The 25288-nt window shown below is 43.5% G+C and overlaps 1 protein-coding gene across 3 annotated transcripts in view; it reads left to right on the forward strand.

Annotated features, from left to right (window-relative positions):
• The first annotated feature begins 12991 nt into the window (after nucleotides 1–12991).
• LOC119660818 overlaps nucleotides 12992–25288 on the forward strand; it is a 43852-nt gene continuing 31555 nt past the window's right edge. For 2 of the 3 annotated variants that reach the window (XM_038069672.1, XM_038069670.1), the window contains exons 1-4: nucleotides 12993–13264; nucleotides 13331–13407; nucleotides 13474–13583; nucleotides 13649–13781. In XM_038069672.1, coding sequence (XP_037925600.1) covers nucleotides 13234–13264; nucleotides 13331–13407; nucleotides 13474–13583; nucleotides 13649–13781 — 351 coding nt within the window. In that variant the 5' untranslated portion in view covers nucleotides 12993–13233. Of the gene's footprint in view, nucleotides 13265–13330; nucleotides 13408–13473; nucleotides 13584–13648; nucleotides 13782–25288 lie in introns of all 3 variants that reach the window. The other variant, XM_038069671.1, reaches the window with a different exon arrangement.

Genomic DNA, 25288 nt, shown 5'->3' on the forward strand with positions numbered 1-25288 from the left:
ATCATTATAAATTGTAGAAAGTAATCTATTTGTTTGGTGTCGTTCCCCTTAAATTTCATTATGGGCATTGCAAGCTCTTGGTTTTTTATAAGAAGTGTCCTAAATTACCTAGATACTTATTCCTAGCAGAAAACGGATCTGCCCCGGAACATCCTGAGCCCTCAACCAGCACTATTTCAATATCATCCTTGAAAATTGCTTTCATGGTTACTTTTTGTTCTTCATTGATTTCATCAATGATTGGAGCTCATCTCCACTGTCACAGTATTATCCCCTCTTCTGAAATCACTGCTTTTGGGATTCATCATTCTGCTAGAGATCTAGGTCGAGATCGGTCAAATTCTCTGCCTCAATAGGCATAAGACCTGTCTCCTTAACCTCTCTTGCATAATCTTCATGATTCCTTTAGTGATCTTGGTTTATTTGCACCCATTATATCCCCCGAAGTACACTTCTTCGTTTCTCCTTCTGAACATGTAATGAGATGTTATCAAATATATAGTTTAGCGGTACGATAGCGGAGTTGGCTGAACGTCAGCCTCTCGGCCTTATTGCTCCGGACTGGAATCACTGATGTGTTATCGATGTTTGTGCTTGTCTTTGTGCTACTTCGCTCCTGGTCGTTTGTTACTTGCGTGGCATTAAGTGTGATAATATTGAAATTGAACCACCGACTGACTGAAAGTCAAATAGGAAAGAAATAATAAGAAGCCGAAAAAAAGATTGTGTAGATGCATTATTCTCCAAAAGAGGATGAAGAGGAGATGAGTGCCTGCGAAAATCGACTTCCACGGTAATCCTCCGCCTTTCACTTTGTTACTAGACACTCCTCGGGGCTGTGAATATCGCCATTTTGGGCAATTATGAGGTTCTCAGCTTTCACTATTGTGGTTTGGGGAAAATATGTTGTCACCATGTGCCCCTGGTATGTCGTATCGAGCACATGCCGACAATTCCGCTGCCACCGCATATTCTGGCAATTTAAGGACTATGCTTGTTTACGAGAATCGACTAATGGCCAACGAGGTCTCGCGCTTGCGTTCCCTCCAACTCCCTTGGGGTTTCATGGAGGTGAAATCATGATGCGAATAGGATAGCGCAGCCAAGTAAAGGGTTAAAGAATCCCCGATCATCATCATAATAAAAATATATTGGTAATATCTGTTAAGTCATTTCGGGCAGGCACTTTTGTAATTTAATCGCAGCAACTCCAGGACGCTTGGTAAGGCCCTGGATACAATGCGCTCCGTGGTCCAAAATCTGCGAAAAGCAGGTTTCTAGGCGGATGAAGGCGTTTATTCCCTTTATCATAACAAGGAAAATTGGCGTGGCGACGCGTAGAGACTTCGATCTGTCGTTACAGAACCCTAATTACCAGTCACTCCCGATAAGGTAGATCAATTTTTGGAAAATAGGTACGTAGTTATATCTCCTGGCTGGGATGGTCTCAGTGGAATATCCAGAGCAGACGTTGCTGCAAGAGAGAAAGTTAGCTGATCCAGCAATGGAATATGCATCCCATGTTCCAGTGTTGCTGGGTTCCAGTATCCTACTGCAGCTTTTCTTGAACGCGGTAGAAACTGGCGACAATTTTTTGCTACAAAATACTAAGCTGGGATGGATAGTGTCTGGCCTGGCCGATATTGCAGCCTCCCACTACTCATCCACGCACGTTTCAATGGAAGAGTGGGAACAAAAACTGCAAGCCTTCTGGGATATGCCCCTAAGAAGAGATGACTCGAATCTCATCAACGAGCAGCTCTGCGAGAAGCTATATGTGAAAAAAACCTTACAGAACAGAGGATGGAAGGTATGTGGTCCCAATTCCGTTGCGGCAAGAGAAGGTCAAGCTGGGTAAATCTTATTATAAAACCGGGCAGTTTTATCCAGGACAGGAGAAGAGGTGGCGGAGGAATGACGACCATAAACTTAAGTCGGATGAATTCATGAGCGAATATTTGACTTTGGGCCACATGTTCAAAGTTCCAACCGAACTCCAGGGGGACACTAGCGGGAAGGTTTATTATATCCCGTATCTGAATGTAATACGGCAGGAGGCCACCACTACGAAATTATGGAATGTATTTAATGCTTCCAGCCCGACATCGAATGGGGTTAGCTTGAACGAAATAATTCACCCCGGACCGAAGCTGCAGAACAACATCTTCGACATTCTCACAAGGATACGTAGGCCTGAATATGTGTATTCTTGCGACATCACTAAGATGTTCCGATAGATATTATTGAGACCGGAGGATCAAATAAGACTCAGGGTTCAGTGGGAAGCTAACCCTGAGGATCCAATCGGAGAATATTTCCTGAAAATTGTTACTTATGGCCTAGACTGCGCACCCTGGCAAGCGATTGGCACCCTCCATCAAGTGGCAGATGATCTTGGCCCCGACGAGGAGGTGTGCTGGATCATCAAGAATGCATTCTATATGGATGACTTGTTGTACGGGCCCAGGCTACTATCCGCAAAATTTGAGAGACATTAGCTAAGGGCAAGCTACTATTAACGAAATGGGCATCCAACAGTACGTCCAGACGTCCTGCAACAAATTGACGAAAGTCATCAAATTGATTCATATGTCGAACTGGAGAAGGTAGAAAAGGATCTCAAGATACTTGGTTTGCATTATTCGCCAAAAGAAGACTCTTTTCAGTATAGTATTAACCCAAGTCTGAACATTGTGTATACGAAACGACGGGTGCTAAGTATAGCCACCTCGATTTTTGATCCAATCGGTTGGTTGCTTCCAGTCATAATGAAGCTGCACATTGAAATTCAATGGCTGTGGCAAGAAGGTTATGACTAGGACGATGTCATAATAGATTCATCCAGAGAACAGTTAGAGAACGTTTTATCTTCTCTGAGGTGTCTAAATGAGGTAATGTTCCCCAGTTGGACTGGACATCGGTGCACGAAAGAGAAAATGGAAGTTATAAGGTTCAGTGATGCGTCGAATGATGGCTACACCGCGGTTATTTATAGTAGAAGGAAGGTTGGAGTAGGCTATATTGTACGATTAATTGCCGCTCGAGGATGCGTCACTCCTCTCAAAATAAAAGCGAACCTGGAGCCTAGGACCTGTACGATCCCAAAACTCAAATTGGCTGTCAACGTTCAACCCATTCATAGACGAGACTTCCGGGATTCCTCACGTGGGAGGAAGGTTGGAACATGCAGCAGAGGAAAGGAATGGATCAGAGCGTGAGTCTTATGTGTCAGAGTGCGAGGAGAAACCGCAATCCCGAGGATGGCGGACCTTCCTTCTGAGCGAATCAGGCGTCCCGCCACCTTTGAAAACATCGGTACGGATTTATGCGGGCTATTTCAAATCAAAGCGTCGAATCTGCGAACGTTGAAAACAATGAAAGTCTTTATAGTGGTGTTCGTTTGCATGGCCACAAAAGCGATACGCTTGGAATTCTTCGTGGATCTCGTTTCAACGGTTCACTAGTTGCAGGCAGCCTAAAACAGTTCGGTCCGATAATGGGGCAAACTTGGTTGGGGCCTCAAAAGTACTTCGGGAGGCCTGGCGTAGGCTGATATCCTAGTGTGAAGGAAGACTGGCTCAACGTCAGATTGTGTGGCATCACAACCGCCCACGAGCTAGCTATTTCAGGGGTCTCTTTCAGGCCGCAGTTGGGAGCCTGAAACGTTATGTCAAAGGGATGCCTTCCATATCCAATTTCACGTATGACAACTTTTGTACTGCCATTTGCACGTGGGAGGCAATACTAAATAACCGGCCGTTGTACCCGTTAGCCGACAATAGCAATGACCTGCAATTATTAACTCCCGCCCACTTCCTGATCCAAAGGAGCCTTCTGGCCTCCCTGTTGGGCGAAGAGCTACGCGAAGGCTTGCCGACGACCAAGAGATGGCTCCAGATTCAGGAGCTACACTGAAATTTCTGGTCCAAGTTTGAGGATGACAATTTGGGTTATCTCATATATAAGTTATAAGTGGAAGGAGCCGGGAAGGCCAGTGCCTGAAGGAGACTTGGTACTGATCCGAGACAATGGTCATAGTCCGTTAGATTGGAGAATGGCGCGAATACTAGACGTCTACCCAGATCTTAAAGGAGTCGTGCGGCAAGTAAGGCTTAGAACCACCGACAGCGAGAACGTCCATCGGACGGTACGTCGTTGGACACGGCACACAACGGCACAATGGAAGGTTCAGACGGGGGCAGTGGTCTTTGGCGCATGTAGCCATTTTGCTGTGTTTATGCCTGATCCCAGTGCCTGTGGTTCCATGGTCAGTGGATCCGGTTTTAGAAACCAGACAAGTAGAACTGAGATTAGTTCACGTAAACGCGTTCGACCTTAAGTATACTATAGCGACTTCAGTGAAGCTCACACGGGACCTGGACCTCATGACGCAACAATTTGAGAAATTCCGCAAAGTATGCGGACGACAGACAATGGAGGAAATTCGAGACCATTGTACTGAGCTCAAAGTTGCAGACGAGCTACAAGCGGAGGCAGTTAGCCGGCAGTTCCTATAGTGGCTAGTAGCCTCCTGAGGCTGGGTGCCAAGTATATACCTGCCCTGGCAGCTGGGGGAACAGTAGTATACCTTAGTTAGCGAGGTGTAACTATTCGTAAGGAGGTGGAGGCTATGAAGCATCAGCAAGCTAAGATTGCAGCTTTGACGCTCAATATCACGAATTTAGAGTACCAGCAGGTTCGTTGAAACAAGAGATTTCAGAATTTTCCATGGGGGTCAAAACCCTGATAAGGAAGATCAGCACTAAACACGACCAGCTGCGCAGCATTCATCCCACAAGGGAGCTGGCGGAGTATGTGAATCGTATTAATATAGAGGTGCCTGGGATCATGTTGTCAGAGTCAGATGAGCCGAACCAAATATTTGATGCACATATAGCGGCAATATGGCTCCAAAATGAGCTAGTTACTATAGAGTGTCTGATCCCTCTTGCATACAAAGAGAAGTTCAGACATGTGGCAATTGTTGCCGCCCCTGATGTGAAGAAGCATTGCTGAGATCTTGAAGTTGGCGTGCCATTTCGAGTCCTGTTCGTGGGACCAGGAGAAATATTTCTTTGAGGACGATGCTACTGAAACCCTTCCTCGTTTATATTTATTTATTCGTACCGGGCGTCATGCATCTAGGAGATTGTACGGGGAAATGAGAACTTGTAAGACTGGTTCTCAGTGAAACAGTGGGATAACGGAGCATATATCGGTCAGGTGAAGGAAAATTTAGGAATGATTTCCAAGGGGCGAACGTACAGGATACCGATCACCTGCACCGGCACCCAAATAGAGATCCGGTTTCCTGCCACGTTCGTGGAATTAGATTATTGCACCTTGGATGCAGTTTCTTTTAAGGTTAAAGAAATTCCCTAGGCAATCACGGTTAACTGGACTAAGGTGTATGAGACTGCAACACCACGGCTTGATCTTCCGCACCCCAGGTTCAAGCTGCCAAGAGCTGATACTCAAGTCATAGAGGAGGTAAAGTGACAGCTGGAGGCGGAGATTAGCCAAGGGGTTGAGTTGGAGCAGTATATTCCGCACGATTGCGCCGGGGTTGGAGTGCTATTAGTACATAGCACGTAATATATGCATATATTATGTGAGAGTATCCACTTGCGGGTGATTTTGAGATTCATAGTGTTCAATTTTCAAAGAAGCAACAACTTTGATGTCTTATAACTTTGTTAGTAATAGTGCGATTTCCACCAAACTTGGTAAGATCATGTTGTATATTATAGCCTACATTATTTCAATTTCGTGGTGCTAGGATAAATTTAAGGGGGGTTTCCAGCTAATTACGAAAAATTATAGTATTATACTATTATTAATTTTATTTGAACAGATATCGGTATGGAAGGTATTTCGGAGCCCAGGCACCATATGGTGACAGCCTCCTGATTTTTTTTTCAGATTTTTCGGTTTGGTAGTTTCTGAGAATGGCCCCCTTAAAGAAATGATCACTTTCAACCCCCCGCACTCCCCACCTTTTCAACAAATGTCAAAACTAGGACCGGCTTCGAAAAGTACTAACCGAGACTTTTAATTTAATTAAATTAATTAAATCCCACATGACTATATTTGATGATGTTCCTACCTACCTCGCCGCTATTATAGATAGCTACTTGAAAGAGCGGACACTCTGGTATGATACCGATGATGGACCGAAGGAGTACGTTGTCTCCGCGGGTGTCCCCAGGGCTCTGTACTGGGTCCACTATTGTGGAATATCAACCTTCCGGTTCCAGAGGAGGCCACGGTGGTGGGTTACGCCGATGATATAGCACTGGTTGTGGTCGCAAAGCATCTCGAGGATGCTGAGTTGTACTCCAGCGAAGCAATCAATGTTGTTAAGGCTTGGTTAGGGAGTGCTGGACTGGCACTCGCGGAGGAAAAGACGGAAGCGGTCCTCACCACTAAGCGCCGCAAAAGAAATTACGCCTGCATTAGAATCGGAAATCGTATCATCACTTCCAAGCCGGCCATCAAATACTTGGGGGTCATGATAGACGGAGGACTTAATTTTAAGCAGCGTCCACCACGAGTATTGGATGATGCCGAACGTAGGAGGCCCGCGGCATACTTGCAGGCTGCTCATAGCCAGTGTGGTGACCTCTATCATCCTGTATGCAATCCCAGTTTGGGGAAAAGCACTGCAGGTTTTAGGCAATACACATAAAGTGAGTATGGTTTAGAGAAGAATATCACTAAGGGTATGTTCTGCCTTCAGGACCTTCTCAGACGATGCAGCGTTCGTCATCTTGGGAATGATGCCGATTGACATTATGGCAACCGAAATGATGAACATTTATAACACCAAGTCCATCTCTCCCTTATCTCAGGTGAAAAAAGCCGAAAGGGAGAGATCCATAAGCAGATGGCAACAGCGATGGGATCAGTCAGAAAAGGGTCGTTGGACTTACAGGTTGATCCCGTCCATCGTGGAGTGGCTGGAGAGAAAGCATGGGGAAATCAATTATAATTATAATGTGTAGGTTTAAATTGGGCACCTTGCCTAATTCTCCAAACTGCGACGGGGTTCCAGAGGACCCAGCGCACGTTTTCTTCCAGTGTCCTAGGTTCGTGGAAGAAAGGAGGAATCTAGGGAAAATTCTAGGTGAAGTGCTATCACCGGAAAATTTTGTCCGGAGAATGGTAGCCTGTCAGGAAGACTGGGACGCTGTCAATTCCATGATCGCAATAATCCAGGATAAACTACGAAAAGCAGAAGAAGTGAGGAAGACGCGGTTACGAACCGAATGGAGACTTAGCTAAAGCAAGCTAACTCCACCCCGTGATGTAATACCTAAAGGTGGTTCCACGGGGTAAGGTGGGGGAGGGGAGTCAGGGGTGGTTTTAGTGGGTAAAAATCCCACACTCTGGCGTGTCCAGGCGGGGATGCGGTCAACTGCATGATCGCATCTATCCAAAATAAACTGCGAAAAGCAGAGGAGAAAAACGTGGTCACGTGCGCCGCGTATAGAAGAAAGGTGACAAAGCTAGAGTTAGCTGACTCCGCCCCGCGAGGACCCAATTCTGGAGCGGAGGAGGAGCAGACTACTCCTTGAAACAATGCTTTTGAGCGATTCTGCCGTATAACTCCATTGCACAATCTATCAGTATAAGACCAAAGCGTATACCGGAAACGAGTTTGGTTTTCTATCCCATAAACATCTGCCTGACGATAAGAGTTCCATTTTTTCCTGCGAGTAAGTATTTGGTCCAGAAACGATATGGATAAAATAGCCCTTCGACAGCATTGGCATAACTAACATTGAATTTACTACCTTCGTTCCTAATCTATCCGAGGTTTTCTCACTCTTTGGTTCGAACTCGGCTTTCTCGGGATCAATCCCCTCTTTTGAGTTGATCTCTACTGCTTCCTTATTTTTCGGCTCTGCTGATGAAGGTTTAGGTCTATTCTGAGCCTGCAAAAATAAAATGTCATTCTTCACATACCACACACGCCATTTAGGCTTCCGCGTCAATGGGGCCATGTTTTTTCTTAACGCTTGATATGTCAACATCAGACGTATTCTTATTGGCTGATGTCTCCTTATCATTGTTCTTTGCTGGTAGTGGCTTTCGTGACAGGGTGATGTTGAGCTTAGTTGCGTTGCCTGACATTCATACGTCTCCCTTTTTGGCTGTTGCCACCCAGATTGTATTGCACCTGATGCATCAGTTTGCGTGCAGTATGAAGCCCGGCTTGTTTGTCATTTTTAAGGTTTTGTGTGAAGCAAAACCTGTCACACGTATTTTTCTCCAAAACGGCTAAACCGATTCGAACAAAATTTTGTGGACATATGGAAGCTATGAATTCTCACGCATACAATGAGTGACATAAATTTACATGGAGTCTAAAGGGGGCTCCCCATACATGCAAAGGGGGGATGTAAAAATGGAAGGTGTCGATTCGTACTTTCCGAATCTGATATTACTTTTGACGTGGATTATAAAGTGCGCGAGTGGGGAACCAAAAGACTTAACGTGAGACAGGAGTCATTTTCGGAAACTACCCAAACCAAAAATCTGAAAAAAATTAAGAAGTTGTGCTTATATGAAATCTAGGCTTCAAAATATAATATGCCCCTTACGATCATTATCATCAACGGCATAACAACCGGTATCCGGTCTAGGCCTGCCTTAATAAGGAACTCCAAACATCACGGTTTTGCGCCGAGGTCCACAAATTCGATATCCGTAAAAGCTCTCTGGCGTCCTGACCTACGCCATCACTTCATCTCAGAAAGGGTCTGCCTCGTCTTCTTTTTCTACCATAGATACTGCCCTTATAGACTTTCTGGGCTGGATCATCCTCATCAATACGGATTAAGTGATCCGCCCACCGTAACCTATTGAGCCGGATTTTATCCACAACCTCACGGTCATGGTATCGCTTATAGATTTCGTCGTTATGTAGGCTACGGAATCGTCCATCCTCATGTAGGGGGCCAAAAATTCTTCGGAGGCTGCTTCTCTCGAACCCGACCAAGAGTTCGCAATTGCTAAGAATCTCTGAGGATTACATGAGGACTGGCAAGATTATTGTCTTGTACAGTAAGAGCTTTGACCCTATGGTGAGACGTTTCGATCGGAACAGTTTTTGTTAGCTGAAATAGGCTCTGTTGGCTGACAACAACCGTGCGCGGATTTCATCATCGTGGCTGTTATCGGTTGTGATTTTCGACCCTAGATAGGACAAATTTTCAACGGTCTCAAAGTTGTAGTCTCCTGTCTTTATTCTTCCCGTTTGACCAGTGCGGTTTTGTGTTGTTGGTTATATATATATATTTTGTCTTGCCTTCATTGATGTTGCAGCCCAAGATCTCGCGCCGCCTGCTCGATCTGGATGAAGGCAGTTTGTACTCGGGTTGTTCTTCCCCTGTCGATATCGTCAGCGTAGGCCATTAGTTTTGTGTGGGCTTAAAGAGGATCGTACCCCTTGCATCTACCTCAGCATCACGGATTACATTCTCCACTTTCCGATATCTGTCCAAATAAACTTACTAATAGTATATTAACAACTTTAAGTAATTGTGTAATTGTGAATCCCCACATGTACCAAGTGACGTAACTCTTTTTTTTACTTTATATGGTCATGTGGGGTATCAAATGAAAGGGCTCGACTGGTGCTTCTTGAAAATGATCTTATTTTTAAATATTGGGTGAAACACAGGAGAGTTAAACCTCGAATGTGTGCGCCGAAAAGTGAAGCAGTTCTCGTTCTCAGAAACTATCCAAGAGAAAATCTGGAAAAAATCACAGTGATGCATCAACATGAAATATAGGCATCAAAATATATCCCAATCCGATATATATTCAAATAAAGTTAATAATAGTATATTACCATGTTTTAGAAATTTGTCGGAAAACTCACATTAAGTTCATTCACTTCTCTTCTTTTTCTTCAGCCTTCGTCCCGTTCACACCCGGGGGTCGGCTCCTCGTGTTCAGTTTCGCTATTTGGCTCTTCCAAATGCTTGATCTGGATGCAATTTTGGTGGCTTACCGTCGACGTCGATGTTCAGAAGAATCTAGCGCAAATTACGTGACCATACGTCGTTCATTTCCTTTTACAGTCAGCCAACACTCAGAACGGCAGGACGGACGACTTTGCGGTAAATTTTAGATTTGAGACATTCGTTGATGCGTCGATCACAAAGAACACTAGTTGTGGAACGCCACTTCATCCAGGTGTCGTTAATACATGAAACAATTTCATAACACAGTTCTCCATTGGCTGATAGCATTGACTCGAGATATTTGAATCGTTCAGTTTTAGGCAGGTCACTGCCGCTGACAGTGATTATGCCCGTTTCGTGAGTGTCGGTCGTCAATTCAATTTTATTTAGATTCCATCTGGGACGGTGTTGCATGAAGCGATCATTCCATTTTTGGACAAGTTTTTCGATATCATCTGCATTAAGGAGTGTATAGGGCGCTGAATGTTGAATGTCCCGTGTGACAGTGTCCATAACAAGAACAAAGAGGAATAGTGAAAGGGCGCTTCCTTGATGACACAGGCATGAAGCGGTTTTGATATACCCGCCACACTTCGAACTTTACTTTTCGGATCGTAGTAGAACAATTGAACCCAGCGCGCTAGTTCTTTTGGCACTAAGTGTTGTCGTAGAGCACACCAAATGAGTTCGTGTGGTAAACGGCCAAACGCTTTCTCTAAATCCAGAAATGCAACATAAAGAGGTTAATGTTTGTCCCAGTGTTTCTCCATGAGTACTTTATTCCTACATCGTCATTCCATAGCCAATTATCTCGGTTAATGTACCGCTTACCTGGCTTGGTGCCCCGAGGGTTGCAAAGGCCGCTTTGTAGATTGTGTCTTTAATTTGGTTAAACGATTCTTCCACATTCGTAATGGTTGGTAATCGCATGAGTGAGATCATTCCTTCATTCTTCCCGCGAAATCGCCCCCATTTAATGCGTGGCCAGTCAGTGCGTCCCTCACCCTCTTTTATCGGTGGCTTAATTCGCCGAACGGCAATCAACGGCTGATGTTGAGGTACGATGGTCTCATATAAAATGTAGGAGGATTAGACAACCGTTTGATGAACCATGTATTCATAAGTACAAAGTCATGGGTGTCTGTAAAATCGATAATACGCTTGCCACCCTCATTGTGCGCTCCAAACCCCTTTCCCCCATAGCATTTGTTTCCGTTTGTCTTTTCACCCACACGACCTTTAAGTAAGTCTGTAATGATGATATAGTCATCAGCAGGCACTTTGCAGGTCTATGCATCGGGAAGTTGTCAGAAGGCATCTATCTTTCTCGTCATCAGGACGACGTGTCTGTGGTGCATATGCTGATATAATGATGAGCTTCATCAGCCGGTCATCACATTGTTCGACTTCTTTAATGACATCACGGAAACCCTCTGAGATGACAATGACAACACCGTATTGAATGTGTGCGCTACCAAAATAGAGAAGTTTATAGTCATTTTTACCGAGTTCGCGTTCAATGTCCCATTGACACCAGACCATCGGGTTTCTTGTAGATATCAATGCATCTTTCTAAAGCGTTCTTACAAATTCCTCGGTCTTTCCAGTTAGGGTGCCAATGAATATACTGGAGACGCGTATTTGTTTTGCTCGATTTAATTTACTTACGTCCTGACGCCGTCCATACGCCAAGAACCCTTGCCGATTTCTTAACAGGACCGGGGCCCGTCCTGCCGCGTCTACTAAGGTCGATGGCTTAGCATTTTTCCGAGACTTGTTACTCGATCCGATTATGTTGTTTCTAACGACATGGGATCCATTTCATTTGTCGGCCTGTCGTGAGACCTGGAATAACTCCAACTAAACTTTATTTATCTCTTTCCTTGAGCTCAGCATTTTATTTTTGTTTTACTGAGGATAGTACGTTGCCTCAAACCCTTCTGCTTTACTTGGACTTGGGACCAGCATGCTATGTTAACAACATAGCGGATTTCCCCTTAAGTTCATCCGAGAAGTAACAAATTGCCGGCATCAACATATGCGATAATTGTAAGACATAATTTCGAAAAATTCGAACGCAATCCAACTATTATTAACAAAGTTCAAGATGGTCAAAGTTTTACATTTCAGGCAAATTCCCTGGTCTATGACGTCATCATCATATAAAAAAGTGAACTTATATGAACAGCGGGGTCCATGGGGATATTTAAGTTTTCCTTTTTTTTGCTTTTTTCGGTTATTTGTATATCAGCCTCAATTACTCGAGGCAGCCATGTGTATGTGTAGTAACCAATATGATATATGTATATGCCTGACTTTCATAACAACGGTTTTTAATTTACGTACATATACTATATGTACGCTTTTGTATACGAGGTAAAGTGAAAATGCGTGAAGAGGCGTTAGATTTGTATGTGTACATATACATATATCTATGCATCGGCATGCGATAATAGGCAATGTTTGTTTATTTAGGTTGAACACGGTATTTATGGCTTCATCCACTTTCGCGTGTTGCTGCCATTCAAAGTCTTGACCTATTATAACTTTGTTAGTAATAGTGTGATTTCCACCAGGAGCAGCATGCTTTATATACGTTGTTGCAAAGTTTCCTGACTCTAGGCTGCGATTTTAGAGCCAATTACTAAAAAATATTGTAATATAATATTATTAATTTTGTTTGAACATATATCGGTGTTTGAGGTATTTCGGAGCGTAGGTACCATATAGTGATGATGACTCTTGATTTTTTTCAGATTTTTCTGTCCGGTAGTTTCTGAGAAAGGGTCCGTGAAAGAAATGATCACTTAAACCGGCTTCGGCGAGTAAGTAAATGAGACCTTTCATTTGCCACCCAACATGACTACATTTGGTAAGAAAAAATGTATACTCCTCCACCCCCGCCCCCGCCTTGCACGTATGGGGACCACCCCCCCCCCCCCCACCCTTTAATTCGACCTAGAATGCGTGAGCGTTTGCACTTCTCAACTTTCCACCAAATTTCGTTTCAATCGCTATAAACGTTTCCGAGAAAAAACCGCGTGACAGACAAACAGGCGGACATACAGAGATACAGTAAACCGATTTTGATAAGGTTTTGTTTTACGCAAAACCTTAGAAATATAATATGAATTTATTTCGTTACCATGGGAACTATTATTGTTGGAATTTGAATGTTAAATTCTTACAACGTTAGAAGGTCTGATATCGAACAAACGGTGCAGGTTCGCTTCGATGTTTAGTGAAAAAGACTAACGAAATGGAAGAAAATATGGAAAAAAAGAAAGAAGGTATGAAAACATAATTTTGTGTAATGCTTTTTCGTAACGAATGCATTGATTTAATTTTCGATTCAGGAATGCAACCAAAGAAAAAAAGTGGGAAAGATTCAGATACCGAACCACAACTACTAAGCATTGGGGCCTTCAATAATGTGCGTAGTTCTAATTATATGTATAATCCCAATCACAATGGTCCTTTATTTGCTTATTTATGATAGCGCGGTGAAATTTCCGACCCAATAATACCATGCACTGCAGCTTGCATCGATCCTGCGTATATAATAGATACGAATATAAGACGGCGGCTGCGAAGGTTCCTGGTGAAAACGTGTGTTCAGTGCATTCTTGAATTATGTACAAGCTGTTGGTCAACTTATCCTTCTGAAATTTCAGGGATGTGCTTAAGTTGCGTGATATAACCCGTACGAAATTCTTTCTGTACACTAATCAGGAGTTAGCATTAGAAGAGCAAGATATCGCATTGTATAATCAAAGAGTCTACGAGGGCATCCTGGAGGTCTGTAAAGTAAGTTGCTTTTCATCAAATTAAAAGAAGTTTACATCATTTTGTTCAATGTGAAAATTAGGAGATCAGAAAATATTATGGTCTTTTGAGTGCATATTTTGGTTAAAGTGTTTGAGAATTATAGAAGCGGGAATTAATAGACTTCATTCCCATTTTTCAATAACACCTTATCCTGGCTTCTAACCATACAATAAAATGCAATAATAATAACAATCGTTGTTCTAAATGTAATTTCAAGGTTTTTCATGCAATCCAATCCAATTAGAGCTGAGCCATGAATCGTATTAGAGCCCTCCATTCAAGCCCGTAACGATACACTACATTATACGATACACTGTAAGAAGCCCGTGATTATTACGCTGATTTGAAGCAAGCATCCTGGGTCGGACAAGGAAACATAACGTGATCTGATTGATTTTCAACCTGGATTTTGCCAGTACTAGCTACTAAGTTAAATGGGGTTGATACAAATTAACCTCAACCATTGAGAAACAGCTCAGGACCTACTCTCGCAAATCATTCGAGAGTCGAATGTGGAGGTGAATCTGCGAACCTTATCAAAATTACAGTAGTGCTACTTTGTGAGGAAAGCGGTGATATAGGCATGTATCAAGAAAGCCTTATAACAGACAATGGCATTCCCGAGAATCTATAGTTGTTACACATGCTAGTACACCAATAGCGCAATAGATGCTCGACACTTTGGCATTGGACGTTAGAGACCACAACCTTAAAATGATTACCGGCGATTTCTATGCCCTGGACTGGGTAAGTCGAGTGATGGATTCCAGGCTAAAAGCGAAATTAAGAGGAGTTGCTACAGGCGGTTATGCGAAAATGAACTCGTGGGTACTGCCTAAAAGGCTGTAATGAACAAGATTCAGAAAAAAAACACCATCCACAGTGACGCGCAACTCTTGTTCAAAATGATTGCAATTCTTTTCCTAAAACACGACGACGGTGGACCTCAGCCAATGGTTCAACGGGACATCTTCGCAATATCTGGGAAACCGAGGATTACTGCAAGAAATCGGTGGACAAATTGGGGATAATACGGGTTGGGGATTGAACATGGCCCTGAAGTTGGCTGCTAAAATCGCTTGGTTCATAAGCATGTTTGACAGATTGGTTCTGTTACTGAAACTTCTAAAACCACCATCTGTATTCTATGGCCTGTATTGCGAACATATTGAAAAGGGCGATATATTACAGGTTGCTTCCGTTCCTCGACGTAACGGGGTGTCCATCGGAGCAGACTTATGGGTTTGGGGAAACTCGTTTTGCGGCCGATGATTTAAACCCTACTTTTCTTACGAATACTTCTATTTAAATTCTTTTTAGATACTTAAATTAGATTAAATAGGATTTATTAAATTAAACAAAATGTAAAAAAAAACTTATGTCTCTTTTAAAGACAGATGTCACGAAATAGTTCAGCTCTAAAGAAGGAAAAGCGTTTCCCTCTCGTCGACCGCTTGGAACCAACTCTCTCAGTTTGAAAAATCTCAAAACGTTAATAGATAAGAAGGGTATGGTAGCTGCAGCGGCCTCCGGGTAGCATTAGTAGTTCTTACCAGGACGTGGGTGCTGATTCCACGTTCCATAATTGCCAGTCTCTCGAACACCTGCCATCTCAACAGGTATGAAAGGTTTTGTGTATTTCGTACTATGTATATTTGAGTCAAAGGTGGTTGAGTTGGCGGTCAAAGGGTAGTATACGTCTCAGGGCGAAACGTGGATTGGTACCCGCGATGGAGCATAAAATCTGGGAAACGCCTGCTGAACCAACACCAACAGCTCTACTACCAAATTCTATTTTCACCTCCACGTGGTGATCGCTGGGAGTTCTTTCTTTATGAAAAACTGCAGACGGACAAGGATGAAGGCGAGTCTCCCGCGCCTAAAAACGGGACAAAATGTACCAACTGGTCCTCCAGGTTGGGGGTTGGGCAGCCCTAGCCAACGGAAACCGATGTTACGAAGCCACGAAAGGAGCCTCGGACAGGATGGATTTTACAATGACGAATCCGGCAACAACAACGGATCTCCCATAGCTTGCATAGGGATACCAATGATAACGGACTGCGGATTATTCAGTTAGCAATATCGCACGAAATGGTTGCTGCGAGTACCTGGTTTGCGTGGAAAGCGGTCCACAAACATACGTGGGCCTCTCAAGATGGAACCACTTTCAACCAAACTGACCACGTGCTGATTGAACGCCGCCACCTCTCAGCCTTGATAAATGTCAGAACATCTAGGGGGGCCAATATAGTCTCGGACCACCATAACCATCTCAATCTTGTTGGCATGGTGCTCCGAGGTCGAATTACAACACCACCTACAATCCCCTTTGACAATCAAGTGAGGGTGAATACTGAAGCCATCCACAACACAGTCCTTCGCGACACCTATAAGAGGGACATAGATGCCACAATAACCGCATCTTCACAATCACCTGAAGAACGTTATCATAGATACGGCCACAAAGATACTTGGCCCCAGCCGCAAGAAAAGTCGGAACGGCTGATTTGATGTTGAATGTTAGCTAACGGCGGAACGGAAGAATGCCGCATACCGAGTAATGTTGCATTCTCAAAGAACGCGGGCACGAACTTCGTCGAGGGGAGAAGCGACTTCACAGACAGAAAAAGGAAGCTTGGGAGAACCAACAAGTCTGTGAACTAGAAAAGTGCAGGGAGCAACTGCACCAGGCGCGCAAGTTTTACTAACAAGTCAGTAGAATGAAGCCTTATACACCTCGATGCTCATTCTGCCGAGAAAATGAGGGAAATCTGATTTCCGACAGAATGGGGATTTCGGAGCAATGGGTTGAGTATTTTGATGAGCTACTGAACAGCCAGAAAATCGGCGAGTTGGAGGTCTCGCCAACTGAAGACGACGGACAAATACTGCCACCACCAAGTATAGAAAAAACAGTGCATGTAATTCATCGATGGAATTACAGCCGAATTGCTTAAATATGAAGGAGACCAGATACACCAAGTGGTTCATCAACTTGTGCTGAAGGTATGGGACAGCGAATCAATGCCTGACGATTGGCAACGAGGCATTATCTGTCTCATACATAAAAAGGGAAATATCATACAGTGCAGCAATTAAAGAGATATCACGATGCTGAGTACCATCTATAAGATATTCTCCGCTATCTTGCTAGGCCGGATAGCCCCATATGCCAGAACATCATTCGCCCATACCAAAGAGGGTTCGTTTCAGGCAAATCAGCAACAGTTGCACCATATATTCATCGACTTTAAAGCCGCCTATGATTGCATAGCCAGGGTAAAACTGTAAACGGCCATGAGAAAATTCGGTATCCCGACGAAATTAATAAGACTGACTAGGCTGACCCTGACCAATGTGCGAGGGCAGACAAAAGCAGCAGGATCACTCTCGAGACCATTCGACATCAACAAGGGTCTACCATAAGGGGATCTCATCATGCGTCCTCTTTAGCCTGGCCCTCGAGAAAGTGATCCGTGATGCTGAGGTAAATGCAAGAATCTTTAAGTCCACTCAACTACTGGCCTATGCTGATGATATCGACATCATGCGAAAAACGACCCGCGATGTACAGACTGCCTTCATCCAGATCGAGCAGGCGGCAATCGAGGGGAGATCTTGGGCTGCACATCAATGAAGGCAAGACAAAATATACGGTGGCAGCGTCAGCACCGAAAAGCAACCAACCAATGACATCAAACCGCACTAGTCAAACGGCAAAAATAAAGATAGGAGACTATAACTTTGAGACCGTTGATAATTTCTCTTATCTAGAAACGAAAATCACAACCGATAACAACTACGATGATGAAATCCGCGCACGGTTGCTGTCAGCCAACAGAGCCTATTTCAGCTTACAAAAACTGTTCCGCTCGAAACGTAGGGTCAAAGCTGTTACTGTACAAAACAATGATCTTGCCAGTCCTCATGTATTCCTCGGAAACTTGGGTTCTTAGCAAGAAAAATTGCGAACTCTTGGCCGCGTTTGAGAGAAGAGTCCTCCGAAGAATTTTTGGCCCCCTACATGAGGATGGACGATTCCGTAACCTGCACAATGACGAAATCTATGAACGATACCATGACCGTTAGGTTGTGCATAAAATCCGGCCCAATAGGTTATGGTGAGCGGCTCACTTAATCCGTATGGATGAGGATGATCCAAACACGAAAGTCTTTAAGGGCATTATCTATGGTAGAAAAAGAAGATGAGGCAGACCCTGCCTGAGATGGAGCGGGGTGTAGGTCAGGACGCAAGCCAGCGATGTCGAATATGTCGATACGGATGTCGAATTGGTGGACCTCGGCGCAAAACCGGGATGTCTGGAGTTCCTTATTAAGGCGGGCCAAGACCGGTTACCGGTTGTTGCGCCATTGAAGATTATGATATTTGGGTATCGATTTGTCCTATTTGTACCTAGCTCGCAGTGTTAATGCGTTTAGTATGCCAGATTATTCAGTTTAACGTGATCCTGATCTTGACAGTTTTGGGCTGCAGTAAATTTGCACTAGAGCGACAATTTTGACCTATTGTAACTTCGGCAGTAATAGTGCGATTTTCACCAAACTTGGCAATGATATTATTTACATTATAACGCATGTTACTACATATGATTATATTGGATGCAAAAAGTACACCGCCTTTTGCATATATGGAGGCCCCCATTAAGCTCAACGTAGAACGATGTTACTTATTTCATGGGTGTACGTTTACAGTTCCCACCTTCTTAGCAAATCTCATGTCAAGCGGTACAGTCGTTTCTGAAAAAGGGCGTATGACAGACAGACTCTGTAATCCCTTTACCAGTGCGACCCGCGTTCCGGCATTGTATGCACTATTCCCTGCGGAACTCCATTGTGGGAAAGCGCACAGAAAATGCTAGAATTTCCCTTATATTGCGTGAGTCGCTCTCCTTTCGCTCTCAAAATGGAGATGATGCTCTATAGTTTCCTGATATGATTAATTTCAGTTTATCTAGCAGTGGTGCATCATATTGTGAACTTTCCAGTGCACATGAAATGGAGAAGCCATCGCGAAAACCTTAATTGTTAAATCTCGACTTCGTTCGAGGCTTCGCTTTTTTCTTTCACAGCCATTTTGCCATCCTTGGACGAGACTCTCACAGCAGCAAAGGCCGCAGCTTGCGCATATGTCCCCTTCTTTCCCGCCTTCGTGTCTGTACTTCTATGGGAGGGACAAGCTTCTGTGAGATCTCTCTCGCTGATCGCTGCTCGCTCCCGGTACACTGGTTCTAATCTCTGCGTGACGCGCAGAAGTAGGCCGTGGTGCGGAGCACAATAAAGCGTTTCCCGCCACAGATGTGTTGGTCTTACGCTTCTTCCGCGCATTACCGCTGATAGAAGAGTCTGGCGCATCCAGTGTGGGTCTCACCGGGGTTATTAGTTTATCCCCACTTTCTGCCGAAGATTCCGCATCCTTGCGTCCGATTTCTGCGGACATTACTGCACCTAGTATTACAGTCACGTCCATGCCCCTATTCCCTGCTTCGTCTTTCTTCGAAGTGCCTTCGCTTGGCGCCGGCTGTGCCCGGGCCACTTAGGTTCATTTCCACATACCGGCGTTAAACCAGTAGCGTTCACGTCACCTGTTTACAGTTCTTCCGCTTCAGCCGGTAAGGGTGAAGGAGAAGGTTCTGACAGGCAGGATTCAGCCTGCAGCCCCCCCGCCCCCCCCCCCCCCTTAGGGTAGTAACTATGTACCTACATACGCACATATCTGTTTGAAGTAATTGATATTCATATACAAATGACTAGAAAACTAAAACAAAATAATCCTTGCGACCCCATTCATATGAACTTACTTCGTTGTGGTATTGATGAATTGATACGGGGTGATGACGTCATACACGTTGTAGAATGCACGAAATTCACAAAAAATGGCAAAGTTTTACCCCCTATAACTTTATTAATAATAATTGCAGCGTAAATCTCTGGAAATATACTATTATTAACTTTACTTGTGCGGATATCGGAACCAGATGTATTTTGAGGCCTAGATTTGCACCACTGTGATTTTTGAAGATTTTTCGGTTTCGGTTTCGATTTTTCTGTTTTTTTGATGGTCATATTTTGAGCCCTTACTCTCCCCTATGTTTCACCTGATATCAAATATGGAACCCGTTTCGAAAAGTACTAATTGAGCCCTTTAATTTGATAACCCACATGACCCCATTTTATGAAAAACAATTTTGCACCCTCCATTCACATGCAACCCCCCTTAAACTTAACACAAAATGGATGCATGTAAAGGGAACAACAGATCACATGCTTTTACCAATTTTCGTGACAATCAGTCTAGCCGTTTCCGACTAAATCGGGTGTGAACGACAGACAGACAAACGGACAGACAGACATCGACTCGATTCTAATAAGCATTAGCGATAAATACCCAATCTCCAACATTAACGAGGTTCTGGGCAAACTCCAAATTCCACCAGATTGAAATGTACTCCAAAGGTCAGCTAAAAACACATTTACAGTAGAAGCTCCCGCCATGAACCAAAAAGTAATAGACAATCTATTAAAAGACATCCTGGCAACTATATGTCTCTCTGAATTAACCTCGACGATATTATCGTCCTCTCCATGTCATTACATGAGGATATCGGAAGCTTGAGGAAAGTGTTCGATAGACTAAGGGCAGCAAATTTCAAAATCCAATTGGACAAGTCTGAATTTCTGAAGAAAGAAGCTAGTTTCTTAGGTCATATTATTTCAAGCCAGGGTTAAACCTAACCAAAAGAAAATTGAAGCCATTAGGAAATATTCCATCCCCAAAAACAGAAGAGAAGGTTACTACCGAAAGTTAATGAAAATTTTTTGCTAGACTAATAAAACCTGCAATTCAATGTTTGAAAAAAGATAGAGCTATTGATTTAAGTGAAAACTATTTCAAAACATCAGAGCTTTCCAAACAACGTACCCACACTTTTTCAAGCCATTTATATTAACCACTGATGCGAGTAACTTCGCTATTGGCGCTGTGTTATCATAGGGCCCCGTTGGCACAGGTAGACCAATATGCTATGCAAGCAAAACCCTAACCGACACAGAAATCAATTGTTCCACGTCAGAAAAGGAATTCCTTGAAATAGTTTGGACAACAACGTATTTCCGCCCATACCAATTCGGTTACAAGTTTCAAATTGTGACCGATCATCAGCCACTCTTATCGTCTATGAGCCTAAAAGCCCCTAATTGAAAACCCATTCGTTGGCAACTTAAGTTGGAAAAGTTTGATAAGTAGGTGATTTATAAAAAAGTGAAATTAAATGCCAATGCCGATGCTCTTAGTCGAATAAGACAACGCCCTAAGTACCAAAACAAACCTAACCTAACATACCTTAGGCAACCGCGATGGCAAGAAGCTCCACCTATTCAACCATACATTCAGCCAAAGAATTTAACCTCCTTAGCCCTTGAAACGTGCAGTGGAACTTCTACTAATTCCGTTGAAATCCTGTTAAAAAATAGAGATCGTCGCATCATAAGCATGAATACAGTACATAGCTAAAAATTCAAAGTAGTCCTCATATAAGTATGTATTTCCAAACTGAAAAATATACATATGTACGTATTAAAGTCATAAATACAGCTTATCCTAAACAAACAAATATATTCTACTACCGTGTACTGATGCATACATATGTATATATGACGCGCAATTGAATTTAATATCGCTGGTGGTATACATACATTTGATGGGGGCGCTTCCCGGATATCTATTAACATCTCTCCATTATATACACCTGCTTTGATTAATTGATGCTAATATACAATAACCACACGTAACCATCGCGTGCTTCGTACTGTGTGGTGAGTCCACTTTATATGAAGATGTCGTTATACACGACTTAGTGCATTGAATTATAAAATACAAAAGCTTTACGCTCTATAACTTTGTTAGTAGCAGTTGAATTTCTTTCAAACCTCCCATTGTGTTTTGTTTTACATAAAACCTTAATAAAAAATCTAGAAAGTAAAAAAGTGCAAATATCTTTTATCTCGGAATTCCCATCTTAACCGTTTAACATTTAACAATGGTGATCTCATGAAATCCGCCAACCCAACATCCACTATCCACCAAACTAATCCTCGGTGGTTAGAGTATTTGATGATTTTATTAGGATTAGCTCGTAATTGGTAATTAACATTTTTAGTAAATTGTTTTCACCTGAAAGCGTTTTAAAGAAATTTACCAATAGTTTCCAGGTAGAAAGAACACGTTCGGCTTATATTGGTGTAGGACGTTGGTATAATGGATTTCAGACAATTGGATTCATTGTGGTGCTGATATTTCTTGATGTTTTAGAATACCCAGACGAAAATACAAAACTATTCTGGGGATGGTTTAGATAGATAACTAAGGATTTCGCTACGAAAAGACTATAATACTAAACATACCAGTTGCGTTGTGATCAAGGGCATTGAACCGCAAGTTTATCCCAATGAAATAAAAGACGAACTTACTGAAACTCTTACACAGGAAAATCAAGCAATGGTCCTGTTCAGTGTATGAACTGCCAAGAATTTGGTCACACCAAGAATAAAACAGATGCTACAGTCGGAAACTGTAACAACTGTGAATAAAATCATGAACTCTGTGGCTAAAACACAAACTCTGCCTAAACCAAGGCCAAGACGAACCTGCCGCTGACAGTTCAAAGCAAGAACTATGTTCGATTATTACTGCACTGTTAAATAATCTGAATCAGTTCAAAAATACTATCAGCGTCATGATGCAGGAACTAATCAAGAACCAAAATATGATGTTGCAGACTCTATTAAATAAAAGATAAATACCATCTAAATTGCTATTTAGAATGCAAAAGGCCTAAACCAACAGAGAGCCGAAGTTATCCTCTTCTTCAAAACCCATGACATCCATCTGCTTCTAATATCGAAAACTCACTTCACAGAAAAAACAACAAGTTAAATTCTCGTTTTGAGAATGAAGGGGGGTCCTAAGTCCGCATCAACTTAATGCAGGACCGGACCAATTGAAGAGCAACTTACTCCTTCTTTTCTGGTCCACGGACCCCTCGCAGGGCTTGCACCCAAACTTTTTTTAAAAAAGTCAAGTGACCGTAACGGTCACGCTGCTCCCAGGGCAGAGGTGAGGCAGCGTCTGACGATTTGCCTCTGCCCTGGTAAGAAACCGTAAAGCCGCCGTCGCTTGACTTTTTTTAAACAAGTTAAATGTTTCCGGCTATATTTTTTAAGACACCCTGGAGCGAAAGCCAGAGGCGAGTCAGCGATTTTGATTAAACAACAGCTCAAACGCTATCCACTGGAAATAACCAGTAAGGATGATCAGGAGAACTCCTGGATGTTGGATACCAGTCAACTCAGCTGTTAATGGGTACCTGAGTTAAATCAGGGTAATAATCTCGGGCGAGAGCAATGCCGACCATTTTGCCTTCTATAATGTACCGTTGCGATCTTAAATGAAGTGCTCTAACACACTTCAAGGCCCTGATCCAATATGGATTGTTGCGCCAACGATTATTATTTCCGAGTTATCACAATCTCGGCGGATGTCGGATTTTACCTAATACTAGCACTAAGTGCCAAGCATTTAGGCTGGGACGATCCTACCTACTTAAAAACTAAAGGGGCGCTGGTAGTGGTGGCCAGTGGTAGAACAGTGGGAGAATCCGTTGAGTACTCCCCGCAACATCGAGCACGTATGCAGAATGGTGTACTTCTGCATGGTTTGAACCAGACTGTGCGAAAGTCCCAGGACATCAAGGGAAGCCATGAGGGATTTAGGTACAATACCTGTAGCTGACAATATTGTGGGATCTACAACCACCCGCTCGAGACGCCAAATTTCTTTGATTTCCCGAGCCAATGGCTCATAGTTCACCTTCTTCTTCACATATTTCCGTTCAATGTTGCTATTATGGGGGATAGCAACATGAATAATATACGCGGAGCGATCCGTCTTGTCAACTAACAGTAGGTCAGGCTTGTTGTGTAGAATGTGGCGATCAGTCAGAACTTGCCGGTCCCAATACATGCTGTAAGCAGAACTATCAAGTACTGCTTGCAGCTCATATCGGTAAACCGGGCATGTTGCCGTGATCAGCCCATGCTTGTATGCAAGGTTTTGATGGATAACCTTACATACAGCATTATGCCTGGTGATGTATTGCAGCGGTGCCATAACAGTGCAGCCAGAAATGAGATGGCCTAACGTCTCTAACGCTGAACCACACATTCTGCATTGGTCGTTCTCCACCCGTTCTTTCATGATGAGCTTTTTATAAGCTCGGGTGGCGACCACGCCGTCCTGAATGGCACACATGAACCCCTCCGTCTCAGCAAAGAGCTCCCCAGCACACAGCCATCTGTTCGACAAATGCAAATCGACAAATGGCTGCCAAAGACAATTCACGTGTTTACCGTGCATTGCCTTCGACTTCTATTCATCGATCCGCTCTTGGTCCGTCTTCACCCCACTCAGAGGATTGAAAGATCGATCCTTCAAGTTAAGTGGAGTCAGTCCACAGTCTGCCTCACAGACAGCCGCATGCAAGGGACTCGCCTGCTCTTGCCTGTAAAAATAAGCGCGCAGCGAGTCGACTTGGCGATGATGTTGTGCCGCCACGTCAACACGCCCCTACCGGCCCTCCGATGTCACGAGGCACGTTCTTCCGCTCCACGGCAGACTTTGGATGATGCATTCGGAACTTGGACATAATTGTCCGTATCCGTCGCTGGAGGTTTTCCAGATCGGTCTTCGTCCACGGCGATATTCCAAATGCATAAGCCAGTGAAGGGATAACAAACACATTCAACGCGCTTATTTTATCCTTCCCCGAGAGATGCGATTTCAGCACCAGCTTTACACGTTGCAGGAATTCGGGCAACTGAGTATATTTCAGATCATCAACTCGAGCAAGGGTTCCTTGCAGAATTCCTAGGTATTTATAGAAGTCTGCCTTGGTCATAAATCCGATGTGGAGGTCACCAATGCTAAGTCCGGCATGCGGTTCGTGATGACCTTTGCGGATGGCTTGGATTCGACACTTGTCTAATCCAAACTCCATCCGAATATCACGGCTGAACATGTTTATTATTCGGAACAGTCTTCTAAGATGGTTGTCAGTACCAGCATACAACTTGATGTCATCTAAGTACATCGAATGTGTCAGTTCGCACTTAGCACATAGGCCATATTTTATTGCAAAATCATGCCTAACATCATTCAGTAGCCATGAAAGGGGGTTCAGTGCCATACAAAACTAAAGAGGAATCAACGAATCCCCCTGGAAGATGCCCCTCCATATATGCATGAGCCCTGAGGTATTAGCACCCTCAGATGTACGCACTGATAAGGTGGTACCACCTTTCCATGACTGTCGCCAAAAACTTTATTAGTTTCGGATCAATGCGATACAGATGTAAGATATCGATTAGCCAGGTATGCGGAACGCTATCAAAAGCCTTGGCATAATCGA

Source organism: Hermetia illucens, chromosome 7 (genome assembly GCF_905115235.1).
Source record: "Hermetia illucens chromosome 7, iHerIll2.2.curated.20191125, whole genome shotgun sequence".
NCBI classification, from domain to species: Eukaryota; Metazoa; Arthropoda; class Insecta; order Diptera; family Stratiomyidae; genus Hermetia; species Hermetia illucens.